Source organism: Nannospalax galili, unplaced genomic scaffold (genome assembly GCF_000622305.1).
Source record: "Nannospalax galili isolate Female #2095 unplaced genomic scaffold, S.galili_v1.0 scaffold1480, whole genome shotgun sequence".
NCBI classification, from domain to species: Eukaryota; Metazoa; Chordata; class Mammalia; order Rodentia; family Spalacidae; genus Nannospalax; species Nannospalax galili.
The window spans coordinates 312496-340273 of NW_008346536.1; the positions used below are offsets into that span (position 1 = coordinate 312496).

Sequence of the window (27778 nt, forward strand, 5' to 3'; positions counted from 1 at the left end):
TTGGTAAAGTGCTTGTGGCACAAACATGAGAACCCAAGCTTAATTGTTACCTCCTATGTAAAAAAGCTGGACATGGGGTGTGTGCTTGTAATACCAGCACTGGGGAGGTAGAGACAGGAGACTTCCTGGGCCTCATTGGCCTCATTGGCTATTCAGTCTTGCCAAATTGGTAATTGAGAGACCCTGTCTCAAAAAATAAGGTGGATGGCTCCTGAGGAACCTCTTGCTTCTGCACACATGTACATACACTACCAAAACGTCTACACACACACTTGCGCAGAGAGAGAGAGAGAGAGAGAGAGAGAGAGAGAGAGAGAGGAGAGAGAGAGAGACCTGACAGTGAGACTATCAGAGGAAGGAAAGAAGGGATGGAGGACAAAGAAAATAAAGGAAAGGAAGGGAAATCACTAGCATTAACCCCTCATTTTACAAATGGAGGAAAAGATGACAGTAATTTATCCGAGAGTCACAGTGAGATGGTGGCAGAGGCTGCACTAGGAAGGACCACCGTGCCATCAAATATACCTGGGGGCTGGAAGGGGCCTTGGTGATTACGAGGGAAATTCAGGGAACCCTTTTAAGACTGTGAGTTGAGAGTCTGAAAGGGACAGAGCTATGTGAGGTATGTGTGTGTGTATGGGCAACAGAAGGGATGTGAGTGTGGGGGATGTGCTAGCATATGTGTGCAGGTGTGAGAAGTTTGTGAGAGATGGGAGTGGGTGGGGGAACTGTCCAGTGGGTACTATGGAGAACTGTTTGGGTTGGCTGCTGCTCTCTAGGAAATCCCACTGTGCGTCCTGGATACTTCTGGTCAGCTTCCTGTTAGACATGGCAGTAGGAGCGATGAACAGACACCTTAACATCTGCCACAAACTGGGTGAGTCCAGGCCTTGGGCCTTTAATCCCTGTCCCCATGAGTGTCCATCTCAGGCTACCACCCATCATCTAGCAGCCAGTAGGCCTTCCTCAGTGGTGCCCAAGTGTTCACATGCCTCTGTGAATAGTAAAAGCAGCCCTGCCCCAGAGTCAGGCAGTCTGCAGCCTAGACCCAGCTCCTGGCTGGCTCACTTCCTCATTTTTACCAGCTTTTTCTCTGGTATTGAGTGTCTGTAACTGCCCTACTTCTTTCTTTTAATTTAATTTAGTCGTTTGTTGTTGTTTTGAGACAGGGTCTCCCTATAGCCCCAGCCGGCCTGGAACTCAATATGTAGACCTGGTTGGCCCTCGTAGAGATCTGCCCTCCTCTGCCTGGGTTTAAAGGCCTGTGCCACCACATCTGGCCCATTTAGTCTTTTGATTTATGTTATTTTGCTAAAGAGTTTAATCTTGTTTTTGTATTCCATAAAAATAATACACAATAATTCTTGCTAGTTTAATATTATGGCAAGATTTCTTTCCTCCTCCTCCTCCTCCTCCTCCTCTTCCTCCTCCTCCTCCTCTGTCTTCTTCTTCTTCTTTTCTTGTCTTTTTGAGACAGGGTCTCCCTGTAATCTCAGCTGACATGGAACTCACTATGTAGACGAGGCTGACCTTAAACTCACAGAGATCTGCCTGCCTCTGTCTCCCGAGTGCTGGGATTAAAGGTTCGCACCACCATGCCTGGCTGGCAAGATTTCATTTAGACTTACCCAAGCAATTTCTTTGCTGTTCATCCTTCCAAATGTTCCATTAGGATCACCTTCATTCTACATGAAGCGTATCCTCTACAGCTTTATTAGTGAATAGGGAGGAGGGTGGGAGTCAATGAGGATATGAAAAACAATCCCAAGCATTGGCTTGAAATACCTTGAAATGTTTCTGTGTAAGATTTTACTTAGAACAAAAGGTTCCAAGGCTTGTAAAATTGTAGTGCCAAGCCTTGCATGTTGAGGGCTGGGGACGCTAACACCTGGAGAGGGAGGGACATGGCAGGCCACAGGGCCAGGAGAGGCAGAGTGAGGAGGAACCCCAGGCCCTGATCTGATCTACAGACCTCCCTTGTCAATGTTCCAGCCCCCAGATCCTTACCCCCACCCCCTTGTCCCCAGAGGCTAGGGTGTAGAATAAGTGTCTGTGAGTTAACCTTCACCTCTGGAACAGGAAGTGAACTGAATGACTTTGCTGTCTTCACCACCTTCGGCCTGGCCTCAGCACTGCTCCTGGGTGTGGACGGGGCTCTGAATGGGTTCCTGGCCATTATCTACGTGTTGACCACTTCTTTCCGCCTGTGTTTTTATTCAGTTGGTGAGTGGAACCGGGGTTGTCTTAGGACTGCAGCCGGGACCAAAGGGCGAGAGGAACTGCTGGAAGCCAGGGGTTGCTCATGACTCCTTGTCCTCATGAGTCCCGGGCCTGTTGGATGTTGAGGGCTGTGTGCAGAACTGGTCTAGGAAGCAGGGGTTCGCATTTCTTGCAGCAGCTGTGTCTCTCTGTGTTATCTATGTACGGAGCACACTGTTCCACAGACTCTAGAAATGAAGGTTGCACAGAGGGAGTACAAACCCAGTACCTAGCTCAGGCTGGGCCTCCAAAGACCCTTTCAAGCAGAGACTTCAGAGGGGTGGGCATGCCTGATCCACACTGGCTGCCTACTTTCCCCTGGAAACCAACACAAACCCAAACATATACAGTATCTGCACTGAATAAATAAATGGCCTACCACCTGCCCCTGACCTTGCCCCTGGCCCTGGCCCTGTCTTATCTTTGTGTACCCTTGCCCCTGCCCCTGCCCCTGCCCCTGTCTTAGGTCAAGGGAACTTTTTAGGAGGGTAAGATCCAAAGCTGTTTAGATGGTGCGGGGAAGTAGCTGATCCCTGGTCTCTCCCTGGCAGGAGGTTCCTTGACATTCAAGGGTCTACCCTGTTCCTACGCTTCCTGTGTTTTGGCTTCCACCTCCCTTCTGACCAGAGGCAACACGTTCATTCTGTGCTGCATGGCTTCACTCATGATTCTGTTCATGATCGACCAGAGCTGCTATCCACAAGATGAAATCCTGGAGTCTGAGAACTGGAAAAAAGTAGTTTATATGGGAGGTGAGTGCAAACACTGTTGCTGAAGGCCGATTGTGGTCAGTTTATTAAGGTCACTGAGGTCACACTGAGCCGCACAGCAGCATTGTTGAGTACTCTGTCCTGATGGGTGTTTCACCTGCTTCTCATCCTCTAACATAGTATATATTCATTAGGCTTTTATTGTCTGTAAATGCCAAACCTCCATAGAGGACTCTATTTTCTTCCTGCTCTGATTCCCAGTGCATGGGATTGTGCTGTGCTCAACAAACACTTACTGTTAGTGAGTTGAATAGAATTTAGGGAGCAAGTGCCCATGTGCCACGTACTGGGAAGTAGACTGGTAAAGTAGAGGCATAGTTCCTGCCTCAGAACTTCAAGCAGATAGAAAGTTACTGAAACAAAATAAACAGCATAAATAATTGGAAATAAACAAAGCCATGGGTGTAATGGGCTCATGCTTATAATCCCAGCACTTGGGAGGCTTGAATCAGGGCTTTATGCAGGTTTTCTTATGTGAAAAACATGTGGAAGTATTGAGATGTACAGGTGAATAATTTGTAGCACCTAGCAGAATACCAAGTACTGAGTACACACGCCACTAGTTTTGGATCCCTTATACCTTTTGGTGTTGAATCTGAGATTCAGATAGTCTCTGGAGTTCCTGAGACTGTGTCCAGGTTTGGTGATTTGCTAGGAGGCGCCTCAGGACACATAATGTTGTCCCACACATGGCTGAGACAGGTTAGAGGAAAAGGAAATGAAACAAAATCAGCAGAGGGAAAAGGTGCATCAGATGCGGGCCAGCAGGAATGAGACTCCGGCTTCCAAGAGCCCTCTCCCAGCGGCATCACAGTCACACTCAATTCCTCCTAGCAATGAATCATGGTAATTCATGTGAGGGGTTGTTTTCCAGGAAAGCTCATCAGAGACTCATGTTTAAAGTCTTTTTTGGGGGCCAGTCACATAAGGCACCCTCTGCTTAGCACATACCAAATTCCAGACTCCGGAAGGAAAGCTGCTGTTCAGTGTAGACCATGTGCTTGGATAATTTGGGCACATTGAGCCACTTGAGGCCAACTTGTAAGCAGTCTTGGGTCTCCCGTATTAGCTCTTTTTTTTGCATGCATATAATGTTGCATGCTAAACTGCAACAATTAGGAAGATTTTTTTTCCCCTAGAAAAGGATCTTGTCAACTTGAATTTATTCTTGGCCAGAACTTGGCTTCTGATCCAAAATCAACAGAATGGAACCTGAGATTGCATTAGGTTTTGTCTACCTGCTTACATAGACTTATCAAACTGAACCAAAAGATGGGACTCTTGTCCCCTGTCACTGTGAGTGGCCAGTGAGGGACGGGAAGGGGCTGATTGTTGCTGGAGAAGCACTGAGTGTCTGTTTTCACCTCTGCAGGTATCTTCATGCTGTTCTTCTCCCCGTTCTCAATCACTGCCTTCTACTGCCTCATGTGGTCGCTCTCCTACATCTTCTTCCCGGATGCCTTGTGGGGCAAGGCAGTCTGTAGTAAGATCTAGCAGGGAGGACGTCACAGCGCCCCCAAAGCCCGCTGGCCTCTGTGGGGTCTAAGCCATCATGCTGGGTGGGCCAAGCCTTGCCATCTCACTAAAGCTTTCTGGCCCCTGTGTTGTCCTGTGCTCTATCTCTTGTCTTGAACCACAGGGCCCCACAGTGGGCCTGGTGGCCTTGCTTCATTCTCTTTATTCAGGGCTTTGACCCCCTTTCAGGTAATCCTTGAATCTGTCACATAGAATAGATTTTTATTTCCAAGCTGAGTTTGGGCTCCATTTGAGTTTCAGCTCTCACTAGCTGGGTGATCTTGTGCATTAGGATTCCTCTTCTGGAAAGGAATTGGTACAGCCTCCCACTAAGCCCTGTGCTGGATTAGACTGTAATTACCACAGTTGTGGTGGTAGAAGGCACATTACAATTTTATTTTTAATTTTCTTTATTCCTGAGAATTTCATACATGTGTACAATGAAATACGATATTTCTCCTCATATCCTTCTCACCATGTCCCCCTCCCAATTTCATTTTTTAAAAATATTTTATTTTTATTTTATGTGTATGCGTGTATTTCCTACGTGTAGGTAAGTGCACCCGTTTCGTGCAATGCCTGTGGAGGACAGAAGAGGCTATTGGATCCCTGGAACTGGAGTTAAGGACAGTTGTTAGCTGCCATGTGGGTGCTGGGATTTGAACCCTGGTCTTCTGCAAGAACAGCTAGTGTTCTTAACCGCTGAGCCATCTCTCCAGCCCCCTAATTTAATTAAAAAAAATAACCCATTAAGTCAGCCATGTGTGGTGGCACATGCATTTAATCCCAGCACTCAGGAGGCAGAGGCAGGTGGATCTATGTGACTTTCAGGCCATCTGGGGCTACAGGGAGACCCTGTCTCAAAAAGACCACCAAAAACAAAAAACCAAAAACAAAAACCCATTAAGTCTAGTCTAGTCCATATTGCATGGATATGGGGCCATCTACTAGAGAATGGGAATCCTACCAGTGGCCATGTCCTCAAAAAAGAGTGATTTTCCTTCCTCCAGTGACTATTAACTGCCAGTAGCTCCTTGGCAAGGCGCAGGGCTCAGAGGTCATCTACCTCATCTATGCCAGGTGGAGCCCAGAAATTACTCATCCTCTGAAAAGTGTGGGAAATGGATGAGTGCGGGGAACCCTGGGAAAGGGGTGGAGCTAGCCCAGCCACTGCAAAGAGTTAGCCAAGCCACTGTGAGATGGGGAGTGGCCAGATGAAGAGTTAGTGGTAGCCATTTTGGGAACCCCAGTAGTGAGGTGTGCAGCCTGAGAATGGCAAACGGCAGGGGGTGAAAACAGCCGGCGTATGCATCTTGCAGACTATGCAGGGTGAGATGAAACAGACCATAGGGTGAGATGGTGCGTGGGCGCGGGGTGTGAAAGCGATCGGGAATGGCGGGCCACTGCAGCATGGTGCGGTTCAGGGCATGGGGGTTATGAGGAGCCGGTTCTTTGTAAGTCATCCCCTCCTAATGTCATGTAAAATGGTACAAAACCCAAACTAAAAATGTCTTATGTTAGTCTGTGAGCTCTGGGGCCTTGGAGGGTGTGCACAGGAGCCTCCCAAGAAGGGAAAAGGGAAGAAAATTTAGTGCAACAAATTGGCATAGTTGGCAGGATAGAGGAACTGCAGGAGTCCCAGAAAAACTTGGGGATGTGGGTCTCAGAGAGCATCATGGTTTTAGTAGTGTCTGGTGAGCCGATCGAAAGGGAGCCGGGTTCAGATTCCCAAATCCAGAAGGGCAGAGATGGGTGCCACAAAGAGTCCTGTGAGGTAATGCAACACGTCTGGGAGAAGCTGATGGGAACCCGGGGGAGAGAGGTGCCAAACCCCATAGGCTTAAGGGGGCTAGCTATACTCACATGCGTTATACAATGGATGATGAAATATGTAATTAGAATGACTGAGGCCATGCAGACATGGACAGAATCAAAGGGAAAAAAATCCCAGGGCCACAGCTGTAGTGTAAATATGGGGAAATAGCACAGTTGCTAAAAAAAAAAAATGGAGTCCACCTCCATATGAATCTGAAAACATAAAGATTATAGAGAGCCTAGAAAAAAAATCTTACAAACAAGAGAGGAACCCAGAGAGGGGGCATGGCCACTTTGCATAATAAAGATTTGCCCAAGACAGAGGAAGCTGAAAAGGCTAGGGAGGTCTTGGTGAATTCAGTTCAGCCTCAGAGCTTAAGAGAGAGAAAAAAAGGGACATTTAAATTTCTGTGAAGTTAAAGGATCCAGGAAAAAAGACAGATAGTAGTGAAAAAAGAAACGACCTAAAAATAAAAGTAGCTAAAGCTGCCCCTCAGATTCAGCCTTTGATTAAAAAGAGAAAAAAGCTAACAGAACTGTAACTAGGAAATACTCCACACCAGAACTGTTAAAACTAGGAAAGACAAGCAAGCAACCAAAGAGCCCCTCACCACATGGCTCATGAGGGTATGGGACATGGGAGCAAATAACGTCAGTCCAAGTCTTTCAGAAGCTTCACAGCTGAGTTATATAACCACTCATCCATCCTTATGACATAGGCTGTTCAACCTAGGCCATTGCAGGGGAGAGCAATCCTTAATGGGATGGCTGGTGCAAGGCATTAAAGATACATGGTCATCACCAAGGGAAACTCCCATGATTAATGGAGGCTGGAGGACTATAAAGGATAGACAGGCATTACTGAAAGAACTACATATGAGAGAAGCAATATATGATGCCCAGTTCATTGGGCCAGATAAGACTGTGTTCACCAGAGATATAAAGGAAAGCTTAATTCAACTGGGGCCTTGAGAATGGTATAGAACTTTAATGGGACAGGATCTTTGTAAAGTGAGAGAGGCTTTAGTGGATCTAAATGACTCTGATCAGTGTGTAAAACGTGTCTGTAGAATAACAGAACACCCTACAAGAGATATAGAAAAGACCGGACAGAAGAAATGGTCTGTTTGCATTACTCAAAGAAAAATGTGGCAAGATTTATGTTGAGCTCAAATTCCCAAAGAAAAAATTGATAGAAAACCAAATTGGTACTGAGTTTCTGGAAGGTATTAGAACTGGAAGAGCAATTTTAAAAAGGCATTCAAAGGATAAAAACTGTCCCAGGTATGGTTAAGGATCCCCAAAGATTAAAGTACATTTCTCTCCTAAAAAAGGCCATGCTAGGGGTGGAGGCAGTTTTTCCCACCAAGGTCTCCCCCCCAACAGCCAGGTATGGTCAATGGAGAGACAACAGATATGGCTACAGTCAGGAGGCAGACCCAGGGCCTGCCAGACTCAGGGAACCAACAGGTGCAGTGGGGACAAGAGAATCCCCCTGCCTCCTTAGCCCTGTGCAGGGTCAGGCAACTGGAGCCAGTACCTGTAAGTGTATCAAGGATATCCTTGAAGTGTATCAAGGATAAAAGAATACAGAGAGAGTCCATGTAAGATCCCCAGAATGTGGAGTGACTCCAAAGGGATAACTAAACATAGTAAAGAACTAACCAAATGAATGCCTCTTACCCATGCTATGGTACCTAACAAAGATCTATGGAGAAAGCAATTAATACGAATAGATAAAACCTTTCCATGCTATGTTGGACCTTGTCTATGATTGATTGAATATATGATGTTAACCTTTCAGTGTTTTACAGATGTGAAACCCATTTGAAAGATACCTGAAGAAACAAAGGCCAGATATAGCTGTAAGATTCTTGGGAGTTTTATGGTTGGGTAAGATAAAATCAGAGGCTCCCAAAACTATACAACTGTTAAGAAAAACTACAATACCAGGGTGGATTGAGCTGTTGGTCCAAGAGAGATCCCAGAGGTCCTCAAATTAACCAAGGCTATTGCCCCTAATGTTGGTTGTACACTAGAAAGGTTGATAAGTCCATGTTGCTGAAGATGCTGCATGATGTGAGCATGGGAGAAGAGAGGAGTTGGAGCTGAGACTAAGCCAAAAACTCCATGCCACTGGATGGACTAGTGCCAGAAGATGCTATGCAGATGGTTGGGGAAGAAAGGATCACTTATGATTCTGCTCAACAATGGCCCCCGCATGCTGCACACTATGGACATGCCAAGCAATGCCTGCAAGTGCAATAAGGGTTTGACCAACATGCGTACAACTGACAAATTTCTAATTGGATAAGGCCCTCTCCTAGGGGTGGAACACACATCTGGTGCTGTAGACCATGCCAACCCCCTGTGTTAGGGAAGGCTACAGGCCCCAGCTAGGAAGCTATTGCAAGTATACTGTTTAATGAATGTAGTACACCTACTGGATATCTTCTAGACATTTGTATTTACATTCATGTTTGTTTAGATGTGTCTACTTCCTTCCATTTGTCTTCATAGTAGGGGAAACAGCACTGAGCTAGATCAATGGCCACATCTTGAAGATGGATGAGGGGGAGGCCCAAGAGATCACTATTTCACTAAGATACAAGAGAGATCTCCCTGCATTGTCACCACCTCCAAGGCTCAGGGAAATTCGTGGAATGGTGGAACGTTTGTAAGGGCCTGAGGGAAGGGGTGGAGTGTAGCCTGGAAATTACTCATTCCTCCAAAAAGTGTGGGCGATGGATGATTGCGGGGCACCCTGGGAAGGAGGAGTGGAGCCAGCTGAGCCCCTGCAGAGAGTTAGCTGGCCGCTGTGAGATGGGGAGTGGCCAGATGGAGAGTTAGTGGTGGCCATTTTGGAAACTCTGGGAGTGAGGCCCAAGAATGGTGAATGGTGCAGATGAAGGCGTGAGAATGCCCAGCCGACACCCTGCTGTCCTGCAGGCTCTGCAGGGAGAGATGAGGCAGGCCATGGGTGAGATGGCATATGGGCACAGGGGTTATGAGGAGCCGCTTCTTGTAAGTCGTCCCCTCCCAATGTCATAAAACAGTACAAAACCCAAATTAAAAATATGTTAGTCTGTGAGCCCTGGGGTCTCAGAGGGCGCATGAGCCTCCCAAGAAGGGAAAAGGGAAGAAAATGTAGTGCAACACCAGGGTTTTGGCTGATTTGATCTTGTGTAGGTAACCCCAGCTGCTGTGAGTTCATGAGTGCAACAGCTATGTCATGTCCTGAAGACAGCAGTCACAACACTCTTCCCCAACCTCCAGCTCTTACATTCTTTCTGACTCCTCTCCCTGATAGTGGTGGGGGTGTATGAAAAATTCTAATGGAATTACCCTGCATGGGTGGACAATGTCACTCCAGGAATACAGGAGTTATTAAATGAAGATCACAGCACAAGGTATAGGATACCTCCCTATGAGTCACTGGTCATGGAAACCACAGGTGTCTCCAAAACAACACAGGCTATTGCCATTGCCCATGGCTACCCACCGTATCTACATGGTAAGACTCTATTGCTGAAGACACCACATACTTTTGTTGAAGGAAATAGAGGAATAAATTTCAAACTGAGCAGGAAACTTCCTCCCTTTCATCATACCTGAAGATGTTATGAAGGTTGTTGGGAAAGAAAACACTTTAATGGTCTTGCCTAATGCTGGTCCTGCATACTGCAATATCGACTGGCCAGGCAGGATGTGCCCCCTGGTATAATATGGCAGGACTGTATAGGGCAGCTCAATGCTTCCTGATTGGATTTGAAGCCTGCTCCCCAGGAGAGGATTCCATGCTTGGTACTGTGGTTCTGGTCAAAAGCTCATGGCTGGGGAGGTCATAGGCCCTAGCTGAGAGCCTGATATTATTATTTTGCTGAATGGTCATGTGTCAAGTTGCCTTCTAAGTATTTATGCTTATCCCCACAGAGGCTTCTTTTTCCAGTGGGCAGCAGCCAATGGAGAGATGCGTAACTTGTCAAAATTATAAGAGACTGAGTGCTCAGTCCTCAACAGGTCTTCTATAACATTGTTTTTGAGACAGGATCCCATTCTGTACCCCAGGCTGGTTGGGGACACTGTCTCCCCAGTGCTTAGGAGGAAGGAGGATCAGGAGTTCCAGGTCTTCTCAGCTATACAATGAGCTTGAAGCTAGCTGGAGTTACATGATACTCTGTCTCAAAAAAGAAGAAAGGAGTGCTGGAGAGATGACTAAGTGGTTAAGAGCATGTACTGCTCTGCCAGAGGATCTGAGTTCCATTCCCAGCACCCACGTCTGACGGCTCACAACCTCCTGTAACTCCAGTTCCTGGGGATCTGATACCTCTAACTTCTGTAGCATTTGTATTTGCATGTACATGTACATGTGCGTGTTTGTGTGCGTGTACACACACATGCACACACACAATTAAGAATAGAGGAATTTTTTTTTGAAGAATAAAGGAACTTTTGAAAAGAAGGACAGAAAGAAGGAAGGAAGAAAGGAGGAAAGGGAAAAAAGAATTCTATATTTTTAAGTCTCAAGCTTCTACCTTTTGCTTCATTTAAAGATTAAGTGATTAGGCCAGGTGTGGTGCATACCTTTAATCCCAACACTTGGGAGGCAAAAGCAAGCAGATTTCTGTGAAAGCAAGGCCAGTCTGGTCTACATGGCCGGTTCCAGGCCAGATTTGGCTATGAGGAGACCCAGTCTCAAAAAAAGATTAAGTGACTAGCAGCCCAAGAGTAGCTTCTCTGATCCCATTCTATGTTTATTTTTTGTCTTTTTGAGACAGGGTCTCCCTGTAGACCCAGCTGGCCTGGAACTCACTATGTGGACTAGGTCGGCCTTGTACTCACAGAGATATGCCTGCCTCTGTCTTCCAAGTGGTGGGATTAAAAGTGTGTGCTGACATGCCCAGCCTGTGTTTCTTTTAAATTCTCAAACACTAAACTCTAGCTACTTTGTCTTCTAGAAGCTACGTCAGATAGAAATAGTTGTCTGCTATCATATTGTATGCTAAATTGTACCTTATGAACAAGCTCCAGCCTCACTTCTGGACATGGGTCTCCAGATGGAACACCCAAAGGACTGCTGGGTAATTCTGCCACTGCCCCAAAGGTGGCACCAGAGCACCTTCCCCCATGTCTACCTTTGAAAAAATGCCAACCTGTAAAATAAAAAATAAAGGAAAAATGCCAAAATCACTACAATTGGGCTCTAAGGGAGCCACAGCATCCTCTTCCCAGGGCTTTGTGTTCATCTCTGTTATGTGATCACTGTTAGATGAAGATGCTGGTGTTCTGCTAGATCTTAATCTCCTTCAGTTTACAGTGGTGTATTTCTGCTACCTGCGATAGTGCCTGTCATTCAGAAAGAAAGGCTTACTTTGTAGATGAGTTACTTTCCCTGTGGATTCTAGTAAGTTATATACAAGGTTACTATAGTAAGAATTTTACAGGGGCTGGAGAGATGGCTCGGTGGTTAAGAGCACTTGCTGCTCTGGAAGAGGAGCCAGGTTTGGTTCCCAACCCCCACATAGCAGCTCATTTCCTGTCAGTAACTCCAGTTTCAGGGAATTCAATGCCCTTTTCTGGCCTTCATGGGCACCAGGCACGTACATGGTACACATATATACATGTAGGCAAAACACTCATACACATAAAATAAAAATAAATTTTTAAAAAGGATTTTACAGATACACCTGGGCTCAGCCACATCCCTAGTCTTCCATGCTGTGTCATGCCAGTGTGATGATACACTTAACCAAACTCCTACCTGAGAACTGTGGTCACATGAACTCCTAAATGTCAACAAGCATGGTTCTGAGATAGAGCAGGCGCTAGGAAAAAAAGTCTTACTCTCAGCCAATTAAATTCAGTTCAAAAGTCCAACATTTGAGATTAGCCAATGATGGACTCACACTACTTACAGGCTTGTCCTCAAATGGTTTCTGGTTGTTTCCATGTTCAAAAGAAAAAAAAAAAGTGTGGTTCTGGAAGAGCATTTCATGTCCATTTTAAGTGACAGCAACGGTTAAAATCAATATATAGGTTCAGGGCTGGAGAGATGGCTCAGCGATTAAGAGCACTGGCTGCTCTTGCCTCGGCTATCAGTGACTACAGCCTCAGGGGATCTGATGGCCTCTTCTGGCCTCTGCAGGTACTGCATGCACATGTGTGCAGGCAAAGCACTCATACACATTAAAAAATTTGGGGGAAGGTGGTTCTGTTTGAGATGCGATCTCACTATGTAACCCTAGGTAGCCTGAAACTCATGTAGACCAGGCTGATCTCCATCTCATGGAGATCTGCCTGCCTCCTGCCCCCCAGTGCTGGAATTAGAGGCATGTGCCACCAGGCCTGGCATAAAATTTTTTAATGTGGGCTTTCCTGTGAAAACTAGAATATTTGAAAACTCATATCCATCACTGTGATCTTAATTCCTTCTTAATACTCAAGAGTTGTCCAATGAGACCAGCAGGATGTTAACATGTCATTTTCTCTGGTTCCCCTGAAATGTTCACAAGTTTATTGTCATAACTCCATTTACATTCTCTGGGTAGTAAGGCTTCATAAGTAAGAAGAGTTAATTATCCATTTCTTGCATCCACACTATGAAGTGGAGATGAAAAAGAAAAATTTAGCAACTCATTCAAACCTTAAAAACTATTCTTAAAAGATTTTTGCCAGGTGTGGTGGTACACACCTTTTAATCCCAGCACTCGGGAGGCAGAGGCAGGCAGATCTCTGTGAGTTTGAGGCCAGCCTGGTCTACAGAGTGAGTTCCAGGACAGCTGGGGCTACAGGGAGACCCTGTCTCAAAAAGACCAAGAAAAAAAAAAGTTTTTGCCAGTAGCGAGCCCAGATAGCTCAGTAGTAGAACACCAGACTTTAAAAAAACATATTTTATTTGTTTTTTATGTGTGTGAGTGTATTGCCTGCATGTGGGTATTGTGAAATGCCCAGAGATCAGAAGAGGATATTGGATCCCCTGGAAATGGAGTTTTTCAGACAGTTGGGAATTGAACTCAAGTTCTCTGCAAGAGCAGCCAGTGCTTTAACCACTGAGTCATCTCTCTAGCCCCAGAACATCAGACTTTTAAAAGCCAGATGTGGTGGTGCAGACCTTTAATTCCAGCACTTGGGAGACAGAGGCAGGAAGATGTCTGTGAGTTCCAGGGCTGCACAGACCTTGTCTCAAAAAAAAAAAAAAGTTTTACCACACATACTTTATGCCTAATAGTGTACAAATTATGCATTATTTCCAGTTTAATGGGAACTTACCAAAATTTTCAAATTGTTCCTTTTACCATTGCATTTTATTGCTACATAAAATTGTAATTCATTACTTTTTCATTTATTCATTTTTCCATTTTTTATTAGTAAATTTTGTTCTTTCATGATTTCATATACGTACACTCTATACTCTGGTCCCTTTTCTCCTCTACCCTCTGCTAATCCCTCCCACCCCTGCCCGTCCTCCTCCCCTCTCTTTACATCTCTTTCTCCTATTTAGCTTTGGCTTGTTTAGTGTCTCAGAGGTCAATTAGAGCTGTCTGTGGTCCTGAGTTTGGAACTAACCACCATCAAAGCCTGGTAGGCTCACCAGTGAATGTTTTCTTTTAAGATTTATTAAAATTGTTTTTTTTGGTCTTTTTAAGACAGGGTCTCCCTGTAGCCCCAGCTGTCCTGGAACTCACTATGTAGACCAGGCTGGCCTTGAACTCACAGAGATCTGCCTGCTTCTGCCTCCTGCATGCTGGGATTAAAGGCATGTGCCACCATGCCTGGCTAAGATTTATTAAATTTTTAAATATGTGTATCTGCGTGTGTGTCTGTGGGTATGGTGAGTGCAGGTACCCAGAGTCAAAGAGAGCATCAGATCCACTGGAACTGGAGTTGTGAGCCACCGGATGTGGGTGCGAGGAACTGAACTCAGGTCCTCTGCAAGAACAATATGCACACTTAATCACTGAACAATCTCTCCAGTCCTCGCCAGTTGGTATTACAACTGGTTCTTCTTTTAGTTTTTGAGGCACAGACTGGCCTCAAACTCGCGATCCTTCTGCTTCAGCCTCCTGAGACCTGGGATTACATGTATGTACTAGCATGTCTGTGATTTGAATATGTATTTTCAATGTTGTGTAATACAATGTGTCAACACTTAAAAGATTTGCATAACTCGGTGAACCAGTATTTTCTAGATGAACGATGCTTAATGTTACAAAATCATGCATGAGTGAAATCTATTCAAAGGGCAAGATTCAAAGACCAAATGACTTTAATATATCAGAGTACAAAAGGCTCATTGATATACTATCAGATTCCATGTTCCACTAATCTTTAAGAAACCACCCCTTGCTGAGTTTAAATGGAGTCTCAAAGAACATCTACATAACTCTTTTTACTTACTACACATTCATGTGAGGCAAGTTCTTTTTTCTTTCTTTTTTTCTTTTTTGTCTTTTTTTAAGGCAGGGTCTTCCTGTAGCCCAGCTGGCCTGGAACTCATGATGTAGACCAGGCTGGCCTTGAACTCACAGAGATCCACCTGCCTCTGTCTCCAAGTGCTGGCACTAAATGTGTGTGTGCCACCACACCTGGCTGAGGCAAGTTTTATTTACAGACTTCAACCAAAATAAAATGAGGCTAGATGTGGTGGTGCATGCCTTTAATCTTGGCTCTCAGGAGGCAGAAGCAGGTGGATCACTGTGAGTTCAAATCCAGCCTGGTCTACATAGTGAGTTTCAGGCCAGGGCTATAGTAAGTGAGACCCTGTGTCCAAAGACGAGAGAGAGAACTCAGAACGTGGAAGCAATTAAACTGCTTGCTGTCTATTAAGGTGGATTAAAGTGATCTGCACAAATGAAAAACAACACTGCTCTTCTTACTAAGTGCATTTTGCCGCCCTCCCCAACCCAAGTTGTATTAACCTGTAACAGATTTGTCTTAATTAAAAATTATTTTTTTAGGGGCCTGGAGAGCTGGTTCAGCAGTTAAAAACACTGACTTTTCTTGCAGAAGACCTGGGTTCGAATCCTGGCACCCACATGGCAGCTAACAACTGTCCGTAACTCCAGTTCTAGGGGATCCCAGGGGATCTGCTGGCCTCTTCTGTCCTCCGTGGGTATTGCATGACATGGGTGCACTTACATACATGCAGGCATAACATTCATATACATAAAATAAAAATAATAAAAAATTTTTTAAAATTATTTTTTAGTCAGGTGTGGTGGCGCATACCTTCAGTCCCAGCACTCTGGAGGCAGAGGCAAGCGGATCTCTGTGAGTTCAAGGCCAGCCTGGTCTACATAGTGAGTTCCAGGCCAGCTGGAGCTACAGGGAGACCTTGTCTCAAAAAGACCAAAAAAAAAATCTTAAAAAAATTTTTAATTTTTAATATGGCCAGTATGATACAGTCCACACAAACAAAAGCTTTTGGGGGTCCCCAATTTTTGAGAGTATGAAATAGTCCTCACTTAGGGATATTAAACCTTACTACACACCCAGTCAATGACAGACCCAAGTGTCACACCACGGCACCTGGCTTCTAGGCCTTGTTGATGTAAGGCCTTCAAAAATATCTCTTTTTACCTCTAAGAAACTGGGAACAGACCATATCAGGATTAGGGAATTCTAGGCAGGTAAACAGAAACCTGTTCCTACTTTTAGTACACCCGTAGGAGTCTTGGCATTCAATGCTCTCCTACCTACAGCTCTTCTCAGCTGGTCTGAAACTCACTATGTAGACCAGGCTGGACTTGAACTCAGAGATCTGCCAGCCTCTGCTTCCTGAGTACTAGGATTAAAGGCGTGTGCCACCACACCTGGTTAGATAGACGATTTTTTTTTGTTGTTTTTTGGTCTTTTTGAGACAGGGTCTCCCTGTAGCCCCAGCTGTCCTGGAACTCACTTTGTAGACTACGCTGGCCTTGAACTCACAGAGATCTGCCTGCCTCTGCCTCTCAAGTGCTGGGATTAAAGGCATGCGCCACCATGCCTGGCAATAGATGAATTTTTAAGATTTAATTTGATCTTATATGTATGAGTGCTTGCCTGCATGTATGTATATGTGCCATGTGTGGTGCCCTTGGAGCAAGATCTCCTGGAACTGGAGTAATAGGTGATTGTGAGCTGCCATATGGATGCTGGGAATTGAATCCAGGTCCTCTTCAAGAGCAGCCAGTGCTCTTAACTGCTGAGCTATCACTCCAGCACCCCCATTCTTTTTTACTGAAAAAAATTTTAATGTGTGTTTGTATATGATATGTATGTGGACATACATGTGTACAGCATACAGGTAGCGGTCAGAGCACAACTTACAGGAGTTGGTTCCTTCCTTCCACCATGTTGGTCCCAGGGATTGTCAGGCTTGGTTGCCAGCACCTTTACTCTCTAAGCCATCTTGCTATCTCTTCTTTAGACACTGTAACTAAAAGGGCCAGCGAGATGGCTGAGCTGGTAAAAGCGCTTGCTGTTCAAGCCTGAGGACATACCTGAGTTCAATTCCTAGAAGTCACATTCAAAAGCTGGATTCAGTGGCATGTATCTATAATCCCAGCAATCCTACAGCAAGATATGAAGTGCAGACAGAAGAATCACTTAGAAGATTTCAGGCCAGCTAGCCTACAGTGTGAAGCCTGGCAGAAACAAGACAGATCTTAACAAGGAAAGGAGAACCAACTGACTCCTGAAAGTTGTCCTCCAACTTCTACATAGGTGACATGGCACATGCGCACATGCTCACTCACAAAGATACACACACGCACACACACACACACACACACACACACTAATAAAAAGTTTTAAAGAAGGGGCTGGAGAGATGGCTCAGTGGTTAAGAACACTGTTCTTGCAGAAGACCCAGGTTTGAATCCCAGAACCCACATGGCAGCTAATAACTGTAACTCCAGTTCCAGGGGATCCAGCTGTCTCTTCTGTCCTCTGAGGGCATTGCATGACACGGGTGCACTTGCCTACATGCAGTCAATACATGCGTACACATAAAATAATAATAATATTAAAATTAAAGACTTAAAAGATGTGCACTCCTGTCTTGATTCAGGCATTTTTTTTCTTGGTCTTTTTGAGACAGGGTCTCCCTGTAGCCCCAGTTGTCCTGGAACTCAGTATGTAGACCAGGCTGTCCTTGAACTCACAGAGATCCACCTGCCTCTGCCTCCCAAGTGCTGGGATTAAAGGTGTGCGCCACCACGCCTGGCTTTCTCAAGCTTTTTATTTATTTATTTTTTTAATTTTTAAATTTTTTTGTCTTTTTGAGACAGGGTCTCCCTGTAGCTCCAGCTGTCCTGGAACTCACTATGTAAACCAGGCTGGCCTTGAACTCACAGAGATCTGCCTGCCTCTGCCTCCCAAGTGCTGGGATTAAAGGCATGCGCCACCATGCCTGGCTTTCTCAAGCTTTGTAAAAACCATAACCCACAGTAAGAAATGACTTTCATGTTAAATGCAGTGTGTGTGTGTGTGGGGGGTGTATACCTGAAACAAAAGCTTCATGAAACCATATCCTTAACACGTGATTTTTTTTCTGTTTGGTGTTAGGGATTGAGCCCAGAGCTTCATGCCTGCTAATCATATGCTCTACCACCACTGAGCTACATCTCCAACCGCCATAATTTCTAATTTATTACTTTGCTAGACCAAAGTCACAGTTAAACTGATTTTACAATCACGTGCAGTTTGAAAACCCTGCTCTACTAAGGTACTTCTACAGTACAGTATACCAAAGGCTGAGATGAGTTAATATAAGCAGTTCCCAACTAAGGGTCAGAATCTTTCCAAAGTGCTCAGCATTCCCTGTGACACCTGACAGGTGGTTGGAAAGGGACGACACCATCACATTCATCTCTCAACGAGAGGATCCTGGGAGGGAGAAAACATTCTTCCATTACATAGATGGAAGAGTGAGGTTCAAAGATTAACAGGACTTAACCCTGATCCTGGCGCTCCCAAACAGTATTCTTTCTAGTGTATTAACAGCATTCCCCTAGGTTTATAGGATAGCTTCCTCCAACCCCAGTCCTCCAACAAACACATCCAACCCGAATCCAGCAGGAACCTGAAGAGCCTAATTGCCATTTATGGGGACAGTCTATTGAGATTATTCTAAATTATACCTCGAGCCCTTAAAACACATCTTCATTGTAGTTGCAAGTTTCTAACACCCAGTTTACTCCTAAAATAAGCCACTGAGGTGCCAGTAGTATTCTGATTTCAGAGGCAGTCGGGAGTTAGCAGGGGCCAGCCTACCATTTCTCAGCACACACCAGGGAAAATACAGGCCTTCCTAGCCTGGAGTAAGATTTGCTCTTTGCTGAGTGATTTACCTCATCTTCATCTTCACTTAGCTTTCTGAAGTCTGAAAATGTCAATGAAGTTCCCCATCCCCCCTGCCCCACCCCCGAAAAAGGAAGACGCTCTCCGGCTCAGCATTAAAAGAGCCCTGCCTTTAATATGTTGATGGGAACTACATCCCTTGTGCACATGTCTGAGGCAGACTTTATGCCCCTAAAAATGGCAGCTGGGTGGTGGTGGTTGGTTTCTGAGACAACAGTCTGAACATTACTGGGCTCTTAAACCCACCTCTAGGCCTGGCAGAGTAGCCCCAAGATGAAAGCCACAAATCTTTGCACTGCCCTCTGTCTGTGCAAGGTTATGGTTAGTGCATTGCAGTCCCAGGAGAGGCCTAGCTTCCTGCCTCTCACCCGGGCTAGTAGCTCAAATGAGGGTAAAAGGTCACATATATCTGACTGAAAACCTACCATGAGTAGGGTCTGAGGAACAGGCACTGGATGCAGGCATGCTCTTCCTCTCCTCTCCATATGTTCATGGATGAGGAAGTATGCTTTCTGCTTGTGGGTTTTCTTTTTTGGTCTTTTTTGAGACAGGGTCTCCTTGTAGCCCCAGCTGTCCTGGAACTCGCTATGTAGACCAGGCTGGCCTTGAATTCACAGAGATCCGCCTGCCTCTGCCTCCCGAGTGCTGGGATTAAAGGCATGCGCCACCATGCCTGGTTTGCTTGTGGGTTTTTAAGATGGGCTTATGTAGCTCAGGCTAGCCTAGAACTTTCTTTGTATCCAAGGATGACTTTGTACTCCCGATCCTCCTTCTTCCACTTCCTGAGTGCTGGGATTACAGGTGCCATCATGCTTAGCATTTACCCACGGTGTACCATGTGTGTGCAGGAGCCCACCATAGTCAGGTTTCTGGTCCCCTGGAACTGGAGTTAAAGATAGGTGTAAGTCCCTATATGGGTGCTGGGGACTGAATCTGGGTCCTTGAGAGCAGCCAGTGCTCTTAACTACTAAGCCATCTCTCCAGCCCCCTTTACCCAGGGCTTCTTGCCATCATCTCTATTCCATTTTCTATGAGTAGGCATTTCTACCCTCAAGTATGAACAAATGAACATGTCTCAAGTACTTTATTTTTTATTTTAATTTTTTTAGGGAAGGTACAGTTTCACAAGAAACAGTGATTTTTTTTTTCAAACAATAGAAAAATGTTTTTTTAAAAAAATCTATTGTCTTACAAGAAAAGTCTGTTCAGCCAGTGCTGGGCCAATCAGAGTGGAGAATCCAGTGAGGTGGAAGTTCCCTACAGGAAGTTCAGAGGTGTCCACTGTCTCTCGTCTAGTTCTATAAGGCTCCAAGGGGCCAGTTCAGCTTAACATGGGGAACCAGCTCACAGACGAAGGCTCCAGGGTCCCTCTGGTTGGAACACAGGGTGGCTCATTCCCCAGGAGGCTGCATCTGCTTACAGAACTCATCAAACTGCTGCTGCTCCAGTTCCGTCATGACTCTATTGAGGGCATAGATCTGAAGAGACAAACAGATGTGTTAGCACCGGAAAGAGCTGCTCGGTGTCTTCAGACACAATGGGCCGAGTCATCTGGAAATGCCGGAACTGCAGCAGGAATTATGTGAGGACAGCGATTGGGAAAGGGGCGGCAGATACTGGTTCCGTCTGGGGACTGACGAAGGAAGCAGTGAAGTGGGGGCTTGGGCTGTAGGGGATGGCACTTGACAGGTGATGGCAGGTATTACGTGTGAGTGATGTGATAGATCAGGTCTCAAACTCCAAGTATGCTCATGTGGAGTACACAGAATAGGGGAGCCGGAGAAAGACAAGCATGTTGGGGCCAGGCCTAGGAATACAGATTTTCATCTGCAGGCTCTAGAGACAGCAAAGGTATGCAGGGGAGCAACCCAGCTGTGCTTTGGAAAAGACAACTGGAGGCTACTGTGGACAGGGTCGAAGGGACAGGGATTATCAACTGCTTAGGAGGCATCTGTAAAAGTCCAGGGAGGAGGCAGTGGGGACATGGCCTAGTGCACGCCATGCAGTAGAAAGAAAACCTCGAAAGACAGTCCAAGATGAGATACCACACCGCCACCTTCCCTTATCCTCACAGTGAATACTCTGCTACCAAAGGAAAACTTCCTGGTTTAGAAGGAAGAAAATAAAGGCGTCCGTACATAGGAGACAGAACTTGATTAACTGAAGACGGCCAGGCATGGTGGCACATGCTTACAATCCCTGCTTGCTGGAGCTTGACGCAGAAGCATCAAGAGTTCAAGCAATCTGAAAATGTCAATGAAACAAATTTCTAGAAAAATTAAAATTATCAAAACTTACTGGAAAGTTCAAACGGTCCTAAAATCCTCAAGGAAAATGGAGTTTCACAAAATACTGAAAATAGTTACAAACAAGTCATTCATTCTACAAATGATTCCCAAATAGTATAACACAGATAGTAAAACCCTTAAGTGTTACCTTGTCTCTTTTACCACAATAAAAAACAAATTTGAATGATTAAAAAAATATTGAGGAAATACTGAGGGTTAGCGAGTTGGCTAGGCAGGTAAAGGCACTTGCTGCTAAGCCTGACAACCTGAGTTCCATCCCTGGAACCCACAAGGTAGAAGTTGTCTTCTAATCTCCACATGTACTGTGGCACATGCATGCCCATACACATACAACACACACAAATAAATTTTGGGGGGGAGGTTTGAGACAGGGTCTCCCTGTAGTCCCCAACTGGCCTGGAACTTGCTATGTAGACCACGCTGGCCTCGAACTCATAGAGATCTATGTGCCTCTGTCTCCTGAGTGCTGGGATTACAGGTGTGTGCCACCACGCCCAGCTCATAAATGTAATTTTAAAAAATGCTGAGTGGGGTTCCCAGCTGCTGCAGCACTGTCTCTTGCTCACCGAGCTCCAGCTGAAGGAGAAGAGGGGTAAGTAAGGAGTTGTCTATACCATGGCTTGAACAAAGCAGTCTGCCCACAAATCCACCTGTGGTAAAGCACCCAGGAAACAACTGGCTACAGAAGCCACTCGGAGAGTGCGCCCTCTACTGGAGGGGTGAAGAAACCTCACCATTACAGGCCTGGTACTGTGGCACTAGGTGAAATTAGATGCTTATCATAAGTCCACTGAACTTCTGATTCACAAACTCCCCTTCCAGTGGTTGATCTGAGAAACTGCTCAGGACTTCAAAATAGATCTGTATTTCCAGAGTGCAGCTATTGGTGCTTTGCAGGAGGTAAGTGAGGGCTATCTTTTTGAAGATACCAATCTGAGTGCTATCCATGCCAAACATGTAACAATTATGCCAAAAGATATCTAGCTAGCACACCACATACTTGGAGAACGTGCTTAAGAATACACTACGAGGGGAAGCATTTCATTCTAAAAATTTTTTTCCCTCTTCTTCTTGTTATCACTAGTTTTGAATGTTAGATATTTTTTCCTATGGGGGTCAAAAGGTATATGATTGAGAGTGGAAAAGAGGGGACAGTTTTTCATGTACATTTGGGTGTGAATTTTTAAAATAAATTCAGGATGTAAAGCATTAATGCAAGTCAAAAGGTTTCAGTGAACATTTCAACAGTTCAACTTTATAACAATTATAAATAAACCTGTTAAATTAAAAAAAAAATGCTGAGTGAAGGGAGCCAGTCACAGAATACAGTATCTACCACCAACTTAAAAAATAGAGCTTGCCACCAGGCATGGTGGTGCACACCTTTAATCCCAGCACTTGGGAGGCAGGAGACAGAGGCAGGTGGATCTCTGTGAGTTCAAGGCCAGCCTGGTCTACACAGTGAGTTCCAGGCCAGCTGGGGCTACAGAGAGTCCCTGTCTCAAAAAAAAAAAAAAAAAAAAGAAAGAAAAATAAAAAGAAACAGAGCTTGGCTCAGTGTTTAAGAGCTTGGATATTATTGCAGAGGACCCGGGTTCAGTTCCCAGCATCCACATGGCAGCTAACAACCATCTATAATTCCAGTTCCAGGGGATCCAACGCCCTCTTCTGGCTTCCATGGGCATTGTATAACATGGGTGCTCTTATAAACATGCAGGCAAAACAGACACATAAAATAAAAATAATAAATACTGTTGAAAAAAAAAAAAAGAAATAGGGTCTGGAGAGAGAGATGGTTCAGTGGTTAAGAGCACTCGATGCTCTTGCAGAACACCTAGGTTTGGTTCCCAGCACCCATACAGCAGCTGATACCTGTCCCTAACTCAAGTTCCAGGGGATCTGATGCCCTCTTCTGGCCTCTGCGGACACTGTGGAAGCCCTCTTCTGACCTCCCTGGGCACTGCATGACACAGGTGCCCTTACATGAATGTGGGCAACACACTCATACACATAAAATAAAAATACTAAAAAAAAAAAATACAACTTGAAGCCAGGCATAGTGGTACATAAATGAAAGTTCAGAAACATGCAAAATTAAATGACTTATACTATAAAATACTATTCAGGAGTACATACAACAGAGATAGAAAATTCATACAGAACAGCAAAGGAATGATTATCAAAAGACCTGGCAAAGGGAGCAGCTAGTATGAACAGGTCAGGAACATGAGCAGGAGGGGGCACACAGTGCTTCCAAGTTACTAGTCTATTCCCTACTCCCCTCTTTTCTTATTGAGATACAGCCTCACTATGTTGCTCAGACTGCTCTTGAACTCATGGACTCAAGTGATCCACCTCAGTCTCCCCAGTGCTGAGAATACAAGTGTATCACTGTGCTTAGCCTCAAGTCTATTTCCTTGAGGAAAGTTAGGTAGTTGTTCTAGTTCCTTTCTCCATTGCTGTGACAAAACACTCTGACCACTACCAACTTGGGGAGGTTTATTGGGCTTACATCTCCCAGGTCAGGTTCATCTGGGAGCCCAAGGTAGGAACTCAGGGCAGGAACCTGGAGGCAGGAGCTGAAGCACAGGCCATGGAGGAACACTGCTTACTGGCTTGCTCCCCTGGCCCCTGCTCAGCCTGCTTTCTTATGTGACACAGGCCCACCTGCTCAGGGGTGGTACCACCCACAGTGGGCTGGGCCCTCCCACATCACTCAACAATCAAGAGGATGCCCCACAGACATGGCCACAGGCCAGTCCCGTGGACGTAATTCCCCAATTGAGGCTCCCTCAACCCAGGTATGTCAAGTTGACTAGCTAGCCAGTACAGTAGATACGTGGTGTTTTTGGTTTTTATTTTTATGTGTATGAGTGTATTTCCTGCATGTGTGTAAGTGCACCTGTGTCGTGCAATGACCAGGGAGGTCAGAAGGCATCAAATTTCCCTGGAACCGGAGTTACAGATGGTTGTTAGCCACCATATGGGTGCTGGGAATTGAACCTGGTCTTCTGCAAGAGCAGTCAGCGCTCTTAACTGCTGAGTCATCTCTCCAGACCCTTTTTTGGTCTTTTTGAGACAGGGTCTCTGTAGCCCCAACAGCTGGTCTGGAACTCACTATGTAGACCAGGCTGGCCTTGAACTCACAGAGGTCTATCTGCCTCTGCCTCTGGAGTGCTGGGAATTAAAGGCATGTGTCACCATGCCCGGCGTGTTTTTTTTTTTGATATGGGGTCTTCCTGTGGCTCCAGCTGGCCTGGAACTCACTATGTAGACTGGGCTAACCTCAAATTCACAGAGATAGCCTGCCTCTGCCTCTGGGATTAAAGGTGTGTGCCCCCACTCCCAGCTGTTTTACTCTTCTTTAAATTACACATATATTATATATACATATACACTTCCACTCCCACTCATCCCTCACATCTCTCCCTCATAGTTAACTTTCTGGAATGTGGCATCTTTGTCTCGTCCTCCCTGCAAGGGGTGCTGGCACATTCCTTTGGAAGATTACATGATGTTACAGGAAATACACAGAAAATAGCAAGACAGCTGTAGATGGGTGCTGGGATTATGGGCTGTTGGTACAGCACAAGCACGTGCAGATCCTGGGTTCAATCTCCAGGAAACAAAACCAAAAGGCAATAAAGGCAGGAAGGGCTGCTCAGAACGTAGGCCGCCACTCATCAACTACCGGACTCTGGTCACATCATTTCTCCTTGAAGCAAAAACAACATGCACATAACAGGGCATTTGCTTTATATACCCCTACCTGGTTCCAGGAAGCATTTACAAAGGGCAAGTGGGAAACAGTAACACTTGTCTTAGAGTCGGGGCTGTGTGTGTTCACACATGTGCAGACTTGGCAAAGGCTCAATGAGTGCCAGCTGCTACCTCGGTGTAAGTCCAGCTCTGCACCTCAGCAGGTGGATGCACACATATCCAGCTGGTGTTTTATAGTGCACAGGACAAGAACACATGGGCTGCTTGGAAGCACAGACGCCTTCTGTGTGCCAGGCACTATGTTAAGAGTGCTTTACATATAAACTTCTATTCCTTCTGACAGTCCGTGAGGTGGGAACCACCCTCATTTTACCAAGGAGGCATCAAGGAAGCAGTGCTCAGAGAGGTTAAATGTTTTGTCTGAGATCACATGGGAAGAGCTGGGATTGGAAGTCAAACAAATACTGTAAATGTAGAACCCCAGGAAGGATATGGATAAGGACAGGGGCACTGCCCTCCATCTATCTTTACAGGATGCTGGGAACTGTTTCATAGAGTCATTTTTCTTTCTTTTTTTTTTTTTTGTTTTTTGGTCTTTTTGAGACAGGGTTTCCCTGTAGCCCCAGCTGGCCTGGAACTCACTATGTAGACCAGGCTGGCCTTGAACTCACAGAAATCTGCCTGCCTCTGCCTCCCGAGTGCTGGGACTGAAGGCGTGTGCCACCATGCCCGGCTATTTCTTTTTTTGATTTATTTTTATTTTATGTGTATGAATGATATGCCTACATGTATATAAGTAAACCTGTGTTGTGCAGTTCCAGTGGAAGAGGGTGTCGGATGCCCTGGAACCGGAGTTACAGATGGTTATTAGTTACCACATGGGTGCTGGGAATCGAACCCAGGTCTTCTGCAAGAGCAGTCAGTGCTCTTAACCGCTGAACCCTCTCTCCAGTCCCACAGAGCCATTTCTTACAGCAGCCCCTAAATTGCTTGACAAAGCACAAAGCAATTAAGATTATCTATGGCCTGGATCCAGGTAAAGAAATGGGCAGACTCATTTACAGAGCCCGCCTTAATCCATAGGAAAACTTCAGGGTACAGAGTAACTTCAGACATGTGCCCAAGTTTATTATGTTTCCTGGAATACAAGGACTAGGAAGGCAGGAATTGTATCGTTTCATCCAATCACATGCCTCACGTTCACAGGCTGGTGCTTGGCCCATAGCAGCAGCTCAATATTTGTTTAATGAATGGATTCAATATACAAAATTTAAAGTTTGACCATATCCACTGTCAGACCCAAAAGAAATGAAAAGTGTTTTCTACTGCCAATAGGGGAGCAAACTTGTACAATCCCTTTGAAAGCAATTTGGTTTTACATGTCTAGTAAAACAAACCGTAACTGGTAATTCTTCTGGTCAAATACCCTACAGAGATTCTAGCACAGGTGCCAAGACAGTTTCTAAAAGTTTTTTTTCACATCAATGTTTGTAAAAGCAAAACCACTATAAATAAAGGAAGGGATCCATGTACTAAAGAAGGTGGTTGATAAAGCAGGAACTGTGAAGAATGGTGGGAACAGACTCCTAGGCTAACATGAATAGCTTTAAAAAAAGTCATGCAAGCTGGGAGTGGTGGCACATGCCTTTAATCCCAGCACTCTGGAGGCAGAGGCTGGTGGATCTGAGTTCAAGGCCAGCCTGGTCAGCTGGGACTCAACAAAACAAAACAAAATTATTATTATGAGTGTGTATGCATGATGTGTGTGCCACATCTCTCAAGTGGAGGTCAGAGGACAACTTTGTGGAGTGTTTCTCCCTCCCACCTATACATGGATTCAGGGAACAACTCAGGTCATCAGGCTTGCTGGGCAAGCTCCTTTCCCCACCGAGCCTTCTTGCCCTGCAATGTGTACTGTTGTCAAAGGACACACCGGCACTTAGGGCATGCTCGCTCGCTCGCTCTGATTCCTTTACATGGCTGTCTTCTCTCCTTTCATCCTCCATTAGGGTTCCTACCACAAAAGCCAGGAGTCATCAGGTGGGGATTCTGACACTAACTTGGCAGGTGACTCTGGGCTGCCATTCAGTCTCTTGGACCCAGATGGTCTGGCTTTGGAAGCACCCGTGTCTCGCCTGGAGGTGAGCAGGGCTTCCCAGCACAGCACCTTCTCCAGTGGGCAGCAGACACAGGCATGCAGAGCCCCTTCTTTGATCTCACCTCTGCTCTCTGTCTTTGCTTCAGCTCCTGCTGGGCAGATTTCTGCTTAGCCTTCTCCACTCTGCTGACAGGTTCTTTAACTTTGGATTTTTCTTTCCGGCCAGGTGGGTCCATGGCTTGGCTTTTGACTGCTCTGACCTGATGGTAATGAAAGAGGCAGATCTTTAAAAGAGAGGTGCTCGCTAGTACCCTCCCCACTGATGCCTTAGCACCCCCTTCCCTGACAGGTGGGCCTGAGTGTGTCCTGTCTGCCAGCACCTTGCTAGGCCAGTCTCCTCCCCACTTGGAGTCTTTATTTTCTGCACAATGGGACGTCCAACAGTCATTTCCTGGACCTCCCTCAATAAAGCATCAGACGAGAAGGCCGGAGATGCGGCTCCTACCCGGGGGCGCGCGGTCCAGCGCGGGGCGGTTACGGCCACCGAGGCCGGGGCCTCGCAGGGGGCGGACCTTCGCCTGCCCTGGCTTCCCGCCTCCGCCCGTAGAGGTCAGCGGGCACCGCTCGCGGAGTTCCTGCACCCGGACGCAGCCCTCCCCGCCCGGCCAGCCCCCTCCGCGGCAAGATGGCGGCCCAGGAACCCGCGCCCTTCCTTACCCGGCCTTCGGCTCCCGACCGCCGCCGCGTCGCAGACCAGGCCCCACGCGGGGTCGGGCCTCGCCTTCCCCTTCAGTGGGACCCCAGGCGCCAGCCCGCTGCGGTCGGACTGGACCGGCCGCCGGGGAGGGCGGGGCGGAGGGCGGGGCCCAGGCCAGAGGCTCTCTGCGGGCTGGAGCTGCAGCGCGTGCGCGGGGAGCATGCTGGAGGGCCGGGCCGGGTGGGCCTGGGCG

The 27778-nt window shown here is 46.1% G+C and overlaps 3 protein-coding genes across 5 annotated transcripts in view; 2 read left to right on the forward strand and 1 right to left on the reverse strand.

The window, feature by feature from the left end:
• Tmem269 (transmembrane protein 269) overlaps positions 1–4523 on the forward strand; it is a 13834-nt gene extending 9311 nt beyond the window's left edge. The window contains exons 3-6 of the mRNA XM_029568161.1: positions 780–877; positions 2080–2223; positions 2811–3011; positions 4402–4523. Of these exons, the coding sequence (XP_029424021.1) occupies positions 780–877; positions 2080–2223; positions 2811–3011; positions 4402–4523 (565 nt within the window). The remainder of the gene's footprint in view (positions 1–779; positions 878–2079; positions 2224–2810; positions 3012–4401) is intronic.
• A 15253-nt stretch (positions 4524–19776) lies between these two features.
• Positions 19777–27700, reverse strand: Svbp (small vasohibin binding protein). 3 transcript variants are annotated; one of them, XM_008842834.2, is made up of 3 exons: positions 27546–27700; positions 26951–27088; positions 19777–20179 (listed from the first exon to the last, which is right to left on the reverse strand). In XM_008842834.2, exons 2-3 carry the CDS (start codon positions 27062–27064, stop codon positions 20093–20095), a joined length of 201 nt encoding a protein of 66 aa, XP_008841056.1. In that variant the 5' UTR covers positions 27065–27088; positions 27546–27700; the 3' UTR covers positions 19777–20092. The 3 variants fall into 3 exon arrangements, with proteins under 3 accessions (XP_008841056.1, XP_008841058.1, XP_008841057.1); XM_008842836.3 differs by lacking the exon at positions 27546–27700 and adding an exon at positions 27334–27481; XM_008842835.3 differs by lacking the exon at positions 27546–27700 and adding an exon at positions 27209–27348.
• Positions 27321–27778, forward strand: part of Ermap (erythroblast membrane associated protein (Scianna blood group)) — a 39708-nt gene continuing 39250 nt past the window's right edge. Inside the window, exon 1 of the mRNA XM_008842842.1 lies at positions 27321–27732. Within this exon, the coding sequence (XP_008841064.1) occupies positions 27321–27732 (412 nt within the window). The remainder of the gene's footprint in view (positions 27733–27778) is intronic.